The following is a 10,587-nucleotide window of genomic DNA, read 5'->3' as shown; positions in this document are numbered from 1 at the left end:
TGTCTACATGCCATTTAAAAAGAAATGCAGATGTTGGAGTAAACTTATTTTGGGTTAAGACAAGTAACTATGAGTAAGGGCAAACATCTTGATAAGAGTTTTTGAATAAAACATCCAATTACCACTTTGCTTTTAGAACGGTTGGTTTTAATATAGATAATAAATAACCAAATCTTTGATGAACCAAATCTAGATAAAATAAATGTGTCTCTCGTCTGCTTCTGCAACACAGTCGGCATAATCGTCATCATACTCCCTCATCTGATTGGTCGTTTCCAACGAACTGTAAACCGGCATACGCGTCATCACACTCCCTCATATGATTGGTCGAGTATTCGAACCTTCTGACTTTGGCTGTCATCACTTTCCCTCATCTGATTGGTCGAGTAGGCGGGCCTTCTGACTTTGTGGCTGTGGTAACTAATGACGACCCCGTGTTGAGGCACTTTCAACAAAATCAGATCAGCGCTACAGTTTGTTACCACTGAAGCTGTGAGCTGTGCCGAGAGAGGTGGATTTAGGTCAGCGCAAGGATTGGACCGGCTGATTGCAGCCCTTAACATTGGCGATTGCTGCACTCTTTTCCACTATTTGTGGGCAGATAAGAGGACACCCAAAGTAACATTTATTGAGGGAGGAAGAGTCATTTTTCGTTTCAATTAGCTCGTTTATCAGCCTAACAACTTACGGACAATTTCTTACTCGTATCATCGACATCTGGCCTTTCTGTGAATGCATATTTCACAGTTGGGAAGCTGTATTACTGCTGAAAGATTTTAATTTTAAAGAGACTGAGGCGGCTGAGTAAACAAAGTACAACTGACAAGAAGCCCACCAACCACCATGGATAACGCTCACACAAAGAGTGTTGAAGAAGTTTATAGCCATTTCTCTGTCAACGAAAGTACTGGACTTGGTTTGGACCAGGTGAAACGTCAAAAGGAGAAATGGGGCTCGAACGGTATGTGAACCTCTACACCTTTACTAATAGTACCGGTAGCTATTTAGCTAATGTTCACTATATGTCACTCATGAGGGAACATGATACCATCATTTAGTCCCACTGTTAGCTAAAGTTACCTAGGAGTTACACATTGGGGTAAATGTCAGCCCCATCACTCCGCCCCGTCATGGACTGAATTAATTTGGCTGATGTCATCGTAGACAACCTCGTGGGTTTCAATCTTGTACAAACTAGCCAGAAAGTAGTCAGTTAAATGGGGAAATTGTTATATTAGTGTAAGGGTATTTTAAACCAGGTATACAAGTATAGACCGCTGACGTGTGCCTTGGCATTCTGATGTGATGGCTAGCCTAGGACATTTGGGACAGCATAGCCGCTCGCCATGGGCATGGCACAGGCCTAGCTAGCTAACAGTTAATGATGCTAGTTAGCTAACGCAAGCCGGTTCATAGAATCCTGGGTTGTGTAGTTTTTCCTAGCTGTAAACACAAGAAACGAGGCTCGATTCCCGATTTAAGCTCATGAAAGCGTCTACTGGATGACATAAAATAGATTGGGTGCGTCTGACACCATTCAAGGTGACCTCTGAGAACATCGGTTCAAAAGTTACCTAATGTGTCACCACCATGAATTCAAACATTGATTGGGCAATATGCTTACCATCTACGACTTGCTACTGTTAATGACTCAGCCGAACACAAGACTGGGGTTTCACTCGGTGAATGCAATTAAATCAAAACCCTGTTTTTCCATGTTGCCTATAGCAAAGTTTTAGCTTTGCTATATCTGAACCAGGACATATGGGGTTTAGTGGGAGTCATAGGGGGTCATTGGGAGTCAAATGGGGTGGAGATAAACAAATTGCAGTGCCATATGTTTGATTGTCAAAATGAACAGCATTAGCTACTAAAACATTACTAATGTAATGGTGTGTTCTCTTTTCCCTGTATGCACTTTGGATTGGCCCATCTCCAGAGTTACCTGCTGAAGAAGGTAATAACACACAATTCAAAATATTTTACTTTTACAACAAACTATGTGCTACAAATTCTTCTTGATTTGATGTATTTGTACATCTTTCATTCCACAGGGAAGTCTCTATGGGAGCTTGTTGTTGAACAATTTGAAGATTTACTTGTACGAATTCTTCTGCTGGCAGCTTGTATATCTTTTGTAAGTATATCGCTTAGACTCTAGTACTGCTGCTGCTTGCCATGGGCCTGGAATTTGTTCACAATCCTTTGCAGTGACCGCTGTATTGAAGAGTATTGTGAATGTATTAGATTGTTTTGGTTTATTACATGGAGGTGACAATCCCCCCCCAACATGCGGCGTTAAGTTGTCATAGAAACAAACTCTTAAATCATCTGCTTGCTGTTCAGAGTTGCTGATGAAAGCACATCAGGAGGAGTGGGCTGTCTGGCATGAAAAGGGAAAGTGTATGTTTGGCTTAGTAGCATGAGACGTGTGGACAGCAAGTGCAAATGTCTTCTGTTTGAATGCCTAGGCTGAGGTTACATTCACAGATCAGGCAGCCAAACAGCTAAGGCTAGCTACACATTTGAGGAATGGTGATGACAGCAGTTGCTTGACTCGAGTTGCTATCACCATGTGTCTAACAAGACATTTGAGTCGTCTTTCACTCTCGCAGTGTAATGACTTCCTCTCCTCTGCCTCGTTATTTGGAGTTAGAAGCCTATCCACAAGCTAAATGGTTTGATAGAAATGTAACTGACAGCATACAGTGATCTAGCCTAATTTTCATTGTTCTGCAGTATTAGCAGTGTACTGCTACATCAGTGTTTACTATTCATGTTGTTTTGGTATTGTACAGATGGATGTTTTTGCACTGGAACGGTTTACAATGTAGTGTCAGATACTATGTACATTGACTTGATGAGATTAGGTCCTTTTGAGGCCAGTATGGAGGTATCAAGAGCTGTAAATCTATAATCCCAGTGTGTGTCAGTCTGCTAGAGGAGCTGGTATGCAGTGCCCAGCCTTGCGATATGGTGATGTTGGTGGTTGCTGTCTGACAGGGACAGGGCACCACTCAAGACCAAATTTGGGCTCTGACCTTCAGTGGGAGGGCATTCCCCAGACGAATGCACCACCCGTTCCCCCATGCACCTCACTCCCATACTTTTGGTCGGTTGTCAGCTAAATCAGATCCAAATGAGTGCGAGTAGTAGGCTAATGAAATAACAAGCGGGTGCAGCAGAACTTGCAGCAGAACTTGCAGCAGGGTGTTCATGATGTGGCTTTTTCCCGTTCAAGTGAATTTGTGCAACACGTGTCGTGTGCTCTTATTCTCAGTAGATAACATGCAAATTAGTCTTGCTCCCAGAAGAGTGTTTTTATCTCTGGTTTGTGAGGGAGGAAGAGTGCAGAGTTGGAGAATGGCTATGTAAAGTGACCGATTACTGCAGCAGTAGTCCTGGTAACTGGTTTGTTTGAGGTGGTAAGGTGGCTGGCTGTTTGTTTCAACTGCTCATATTTGACATGCATTCTATGCATGATACTTATGGCTACTGAGGGCCATTGATTAATTTGTCCAAATGTACTGTTATGTGCTGACACTGAAATGACATACAGCAACACATCAAGACGATCTGTTATAAATTGTAGTCTAACTGTATTTTCGGTGTTCGGTTTAAGTTTTCGAATTTCAAATGTCTTATGTGCAAAATTGACCATAAATGATATAAAAACAGATTTCATTTGGAACTTTAATTCAGCAATGTGCGTTTATAGAGAGTTGGCTATGTATTGCTCAGTACAGCAAACTCAAGTTAAATAATCACTCAAAATAAAATCACGGTGCTAGATTACGATGAGGTTTATGGTATTTGAAAGGTGCTACGCATAGGATTTGTTAGAATTTTTGCGTTGTCATTTCAGAAAATGGCCACAATATATCTGGCGCTAATAATGGAATGATGGCGTTTTCACAGTGTTACATACCCACCAGTGTTGTGATTGGTTGTGATTTTCGCCTATTTAGGGCTCCTGCCTGAGCGACATCTGTCAAAAATGTTCCTGTGTTATCTTATGAAAATGGTTGCAAAAAGTCTACACTGCTCAATTTCTGTTTGTGAGACAACAGGCACTGACTAGTGTAGGGAATCATTGTACCATCTAGATCGTTGTGAAATATATTTTGAATAAGAACAAATACATTTTTTTTTTTTTTACAGCTGTTTGAAGCTGGTGAACCAAAACCGGAAAAAAACAGTGACTTTCTGTTCCGGTCCACTAGCTTCAAACAGCTGTAAACCGATATCTGACGGGAGAAATCAAAAGGCTAATATCACAGCCAATCAAAACACTGGCAGGTAAGTAATACTGTGAAACGCTATCATTCCGCTATTACTGCAGCTATATTATGGACATTTTCTGAAATTACAATTCAAAAATTCAACAAAATTCTGTGTTGCACCTTTAGCACTTTGCTTTTGAACTTCGAAAATGTTGTCTGGTTTAAAAAATATATTATAACATCTAAATAAATGTGTTTTATCCATCTTGTTTAAATGTGTTACTCGTGCACTGATATCCTGCTGTAAATCTTCCGATGTAACTTTTTGTATCTTCATCTTGTTGGTGTTTATGCAAAAAATGGACCTCACTCAACAAAATGTACATTTCTATGCATTTCTACCACTGCTAAGTTAATCAGTCATATCAGAATGCATACACATTCTCCGTGGACATTTAGTTTAACCTTATTTCACAACAGTTTTCTTAACATGATTATGATCGCTTAAATGCATAGTAGTAAGCGTAACCAGGGGAGGGATGTTGTTAATTACTCTCTTATGTGGAATCATGTCAGTAATGGATCATCATTGTCTTGTTTACCTTTAGGTCTTGGCCTTGTTCGAGGATGGAGAAGAAACAATCACAGCCTTTGTGGAGCCTTTTGTAATCTTACTCATTCTTATAGCCAATGCCATCGTGGGTGTGTGGCAGGTGAGCAACTTGCATGACGTCATTTAGACATCTTTTACATTATTTTGAACGTTGATGTTCAGTGTGGCGTTGCAATGACAGTGACAGTATTCCGAAACTCTTGTTTTGGTGCAGGCTGTGGAAAGGAATATTTATTGTATGCAACTAGCTAGCGACTATAGGTAAAACCGCTACCATAAAGAGTTGTAGGTAGGAGAATCCACAAGTCTCATACATGCTGTTCATTGGCCACATGGCAGTTTTATGCTTTCCTTTTTTAAGGACTTGCTGTTCAATGGTAGATGAAAAATGGGGCAAGGAAGTAAGTGGGTCACTGACTACATTTGAGAAGGTTTAGGCGTGACCAAAGTGACAACCTCTCCTCTTGCTCAGACTTCACGTCTGTTGCTTTAATTATGTTTACACCCATGGTCTCTTAGCCATTCTCTAATGATTGCAGTCTTTGCAAAGAGAAATTTGTCTGTAGCAACTACCAACACAAATTGGCTGGATGCTCCCTTAGGATTTATTCATTCAGTCTAAATTCCTGCATGAGTTTGTCCAGAACTAGGTTACATTTCCTCAGTCTGTTGGAGTTTAACATTCCATAGATGGCATGTTTGTGAGCAAATGGTCTTGAACATTTGAATCCAGTCCATAAAGAATTTCTGTGTAGTCAAAGAATGGAATAAATGATAGGCAATTCAATCCACAAGTTGGTAGTTGTCTCTTTTACTCTGTTTCGATGCCCATTTTCTTGTCAGACCTTTTGTCACGCTGGTTGACTTTGCTTGCACTGCCAGGCAGCCCCTAGGAGGAATGTCCAGTAAGCTAAGCCAGTGTGTGCCAAGGAGTAGACTTACTCAACAGGAAGTGATGCAACTGGCCATCCCTGCCCTGGTAGGCTCTCACTAACTGATACGTTGAAGTTGGCCTAGAAATGTGGACTTTAGAACTAAGCATTCTGTTCACGGTGTGAAGGTTCTTATTTAGCTGCTGTTTTCATAAATTACTAGAATATGTGACTGACACAATGTTTACTACTTGCACTTCTGTTTTCTTAAGTTTATTCAGTTGACATATGTAAAAAAAAAAATATATATATTTGGCGACCTGTCCAAATTCACATAGAAATTAGTTATATACAGTGCCTTGTGAAAGTATTCGGCCCCCTTGAACTTTGCGACCTTTTGCCACATTTCAGGCTTCAAACATAAAGATATAAAACTGTATTTTTTTGTGAAGAATCAACAACAAGTGGGACACAATCATGAAGTGGAATGACATTTATTGGATATTTCAAACTTTTTTAACAAATCAAAAACAGAAAAATTGGGCGTGCAAAATTATTCAGCCCCTTTACTTTCAGTGCAGCAAACTCTCTCCAGAAGTTCAGTGAGGTTCTCTGAATGATCCAATGTTGACCTAAATGACTAATGATGATAAATACAATCCACTTGTGTGTAATCAAGTCTCCGTATAAATGCACCTGTACTGTGATAGTCTCAGAGGTCCGTTAAAAGCGCAGAGAGCATCATGAAGAACAAGGAACACACCAGGCAGGTCCGAGATACTGTTGTGAAGAAGTTTAAAGCCGGATTTCGATACAAAAAGATTTCCCAAGCTTTAAACATCCCAAGGAGCACTGTGCAAGCGATAATATTGAAATGGAAGGAGTATCAGACCACTGCAAATCTACCAAGACCTGGACGTCCCTCTAAACTTTCAGCTCATACAAGGAGAAGACTGATCAGAGATGCAGCCAAGAGGCCCATGATCACTCTGGATGAAATGCAGAGATCTACAGCTGAGGTGGGAGACACTGTCCATAGGACAACAATCAGTCGTATATTGCACAAATCTAGCCTTTATGGAAGCGTGGCAAGAAGAAAGCCATTTCTTAAAGATATCCATAAAAAGTGTCATTTAAAGTTTGCCACCTGGGAGACACACCAAACATGTGGAAGAAGGTGCTCTGGTCAGATGAAACCAAAATTGAACTTTTTGGCAACAATGCAAAACGTTATGTTTGGCGTAAAAGCAACACAGCTCATCACCCTGATCACACCATCCCCACTGTCAAACATGGTGGTGGCAGCATCATGGTTTGGGCCTGCTTTTCTTCAGCAGGGACAGGGAAGATGGTTAAAATTGATGGGAAGATGGATGGAGCCAAATACAGGACCATTCTGGAAGAACCTGATGGAGTCTGCAAAAGACCTGAGACTGGGACGGAGATTTGTCTTCCAACAAGACAATGATCCAAAACATAAAGCAAAATCTACAATGGAATGGTTCAAAAATAAACATATCCAGGTGTTAGAATGGCCAAGTCCAGACCTGAATCCAATCGAGAATCTGTGGAAAGAACTGAAAACTGCTGGTCACAAATGCTCTCCATCCAACCTCATTGAGCTCGAGCTGTTTTGCAAGGAGGAATGGGAAAACTTTTCAGTCTCTCGATGTGCAAAACTGATAGACATACGCCAAGCGACTTACAGCTGTAATCGCAGCAAAAGGTGGCGCTACAAAGTATTAACTTAAGGGGGCTGAATAATTTTGCACGCCCAATTTTTCAGTTTTTGATTTGTTAAAAAAGTTTGAAATATCCAATAAATGTCATTCCACTTCATGATTGTGTCCCACTTGTTGATTCTTCACAAAAAAATACAGTTTTATATCTTTATGTTTGAAGCCTGAAATGTGGCAAAAAGTCGCAAAGTTCAAGGGGCCCGAATACTTTCGCAAGGCACTGTATCTGTTATTCTAATTGAAAGCCGGTATATGAAGCTGTAGATCTGTTCTATGTGTGCTATTTCTATGATTTGTGCCTTTAAATTAACCCACCTATGTCTGCCGAAAGATATTTCACAGCGTTTTAGATTGTACAATAATTAGGAAAACGATTAGAATTTTAGCAACCATGAAATGGCGGAGCGATTTCTGCATATTGCACTTAAAAAAATATTTTTTCAGATTTTAAAATATGCGTTGGCAAATCACCTGGTCCTTGTCATGTATTAAAGGCACAATCTCTAAGATCTCCTGCTGCCTTTGAATTCAAAACTAGTTATATTTCACCAGCCCCATCCATCAGTTAACAAAACAAAGTAGCATGGTTAGGCTGTTGAAGTTTGTGCCTTTAAATAAACCCACATATCTGCAGTTTGCAGGATAATGAAAAAGTTAAATGGGCTTATTTGAATTGGCATCTATAATGTCGTCAGATCATCAAGTTCAAATATGTGAGCAAACGCTCAACATTTCTCATCTACACAGGAACGCAATGCTGAGGATGCCATTGAAGCCCTAAAAGAGTATGAGCCTGAGATGGGCAAGGTCTACCGCCAGGACAGGAAGACCGTTCAGAGGATCAAGGCCAAAGAAATTGTGCCAGGAGACATCGTAGAGGTTTCTGGTAAGGTAGCCCTGTCTTTCTCTGTGCTTTAGGATGCATTAAGCCTAGACGATTTCTGATAATTCAGTAAGTTTGCTTATGAATAAGTATTGTTTAAAGTTGAATTAAAAACGGTTATTATTATTTGTTAGAAAAATATTTCCATTTAATAGTTTAGCACTGTAGAAAAAAAGGACAGTCCTGATCTCTTTTTACGCAAAACAGAATTGTTTTTAGCCTTTGCTTTTTATGACTCCTCATTCAGGTAAATGCTATTTTTAAAAGGGCTCATGAGTCCAGGCAAGGTCAGGCTGACGTTTTAGCAGTAAAAGCTCATTTCAATTCCCCTCTTCCCCTAGTCCCACTGCAGAGGTGACTCACCCTACAGGAGTGGTGTATTTTGGGATGTTTCTATTAACTCATTGTCCCAGATGACTAGGCACTAGTGCTGCTAAAGGCCTCTCGGATCATGTGCTCATGTTTCCTGGGGGTGCTTAACTCACCAGGGTGCACCGAACACACCACCTTGATGAGTCTTGCATGCGGTTCAACCGTAGCTAGAACATCCCCCTTGGAGCTGGTAAACTCAACCTTTGAGTGGCTTGTCTCCCGTTTTCTCAGTGCAGCTGGTAAGAGGCTGGTATGACTCACCCAAAGACAGTGACTCTAGCACTTTAGCGAAGAGTGAGACGTCTCTGGTTTTGAGAGGAATGCGTCCTGGGCAGCACCTGGCTGTAGTGCAGCGTGGGATGGACGTATTTAAATGATGTGGAGTTCGAATGCGGGAGTCCTTGAAAGGCTAACGTTATCATGATACTTTGTTTAACCCTAAGCCGTTGAGGTGATGCTGTGTTTTTTTGCTCAAAGTGGTGGGTTTATTTTAAGCCTGGAGAGCCTGTCTAGATTATAAAATCATGGTGTATTTATAGCAGGCAGTGACAGTAGTGAAGATGGCCGGTGTCTGGTGCCCACCCCACCCACCCCCTCTCTGGGGAACATTGTTGCAGTGTGGGACAGTTTTTGGCAGGGCTCCAAAGTCACCTTGAGAAGGGCATCGTCAACACTGCGTGCATTTGCTGCTCGCAAATTTCTATTAAACCAATTGTGTTAGTTAGTGATGGAAAATTAGGTTCGGGGGGTAGATGTAATAGTATGGTCATCTAAGTGGGACCTGGAAGTCTTAGTGGGTATTCTGTATATTTCTGCCTTTATTTGATGCTCATGAATTTTTGTCAAAGACTGGTCCTGCTGTGTGAATTCCAGCCTCTATGCCTCCTATGATTGTTTAGTGTGGGCATGATTGGTTGTGTGCTCTATGTTCACCCAGGAAAATGGCTAACATCCTTGCCTGGAAAGCAGACTTCCAGAGAGTGGCTGGTAAAGCAGATATTGTCAGAGTGATGCGTTGTGCATGCTGTCAGGTGGAGAAGCTCACCTAAAAGAGGGCATATGGGTCAAATCTGCAGAGACCTTTTTATATTGGTTTCTGTGATGTTTGTTTCTGAATAATGTTTTTTGCCCAAAGTTCCAGTGTGACCCCCCCCCCGCCAGCAGGAGGGCTGGTTGTGACGCAGATGCCAGCTCACTGCTGAGGCAGAGGACGCAGGCTGCAATGACTGGCTGAGCTGTGAGCAGAATACTAAACGGGCCATCTCTGGCCCTGCCTGTCTGACAGCCTCTCGCTCTGCTCCACTCAGCCCATTTCTCCTTCCCAGCTCCTATAAGCCCTCTGGAGGTAGACACAGTTGGCACTCTCCTTCTCAACTCTCATAAGCCCACATGGGACATCCACAGTCTAGAGATGGCGCTTTACTCTCTGCAGATGTGTTTACTGTCCGGAAGATTATAGCCCAGTGTTGCTTTTCATTACTGTTTTGATTGTAGCTAATGCATTTCTCAGTACATCCTCTGGCTGGGCTGGCTGTCCTCCTGCTGTATCTGTGTACTGTAGTTCATCCTTGACCATCCCAAGCTGTCTGACCCAGCACTGTCAATACAGGGATGCTGTGCTGAGGTTTGCTGTCACTGCTGTTCTTACTAAACTAATCTGCAGCTATGTGATGTCAGCTTTCCTTGACTGCTGTTCCAGGCTGGGTTCCAGCCCCTTTGAAGGCTGGGTTCCAGCCCCTTTGACTTGGCTGTGCGAATTAATGTTTTAATTGAACTCATCGGTGGGAGCTGCCCATTCTACATGGTCACGTCACTCAAAATGTTTTTTTTTTTTTAGGTGGCTTATTAAACCATTATTTGGTCAAACAGCAAAATACATTATTCT

The 10,587-nt window shown here is 41.6% G+C and overlaps 1 protein-coding gene across 1 annotated transcript in view; it reads left to right on the top strand.

Annotated features, from left to right (window-relative positions):
• The first annotated feature begins 452 nt into the window (after positions 1–452).
• Positions 453–10,587, top strand: part of LOC135514219 (sarcoplasmic/endoplasmic reticulum calcium ATPase 2-like) — a 51,818-nt gene continuing 41,683 nt past the window's right edge. The window contains exons 1-5 of the mRNA XM_064937535.1: positions 453–961; positions 1,940–1,957; positions 2,055–2,137; positions 4,832–4,936; positions 8,195–8,333. Of these exons, the coding sequence (XP_064793607.1) occupies positions 844–961; positions 1,940–1,957; positions 2,055–2,137; positions 4,832–4,936; positions 8,195–8,333 (463 nt within the window). The 5' untranslated portion in view covers positions 453–843. The remainder of the gene's footprint in view (positions 962–1,939; positions 1,958–2,054; positions 2,138–4,831; positions 4,937–8,194; positions 8,334–10,587) is intronic.

The sequence above is a fragment of the Oncorhynchus masou genome, chromosome 25 (assembly GCF_036934945.1).
Source record: "Oncorhynchus masou masou isolate Uvic2021 chromosome 25, UVic_Omas_1.1, whole genome shotgun sequence".
Lineage (NCBI taxonomy): Eukaryota > Metazoa > Chordata > Actinopteri > Salmoniformes > Salmonidae > Oncorhynchus > Oncorhynchus masou.
Note: the sequence above shows the minus strand (reverse complement) of the source record. Positions and strands in the feature narration are given on the sequence as shown.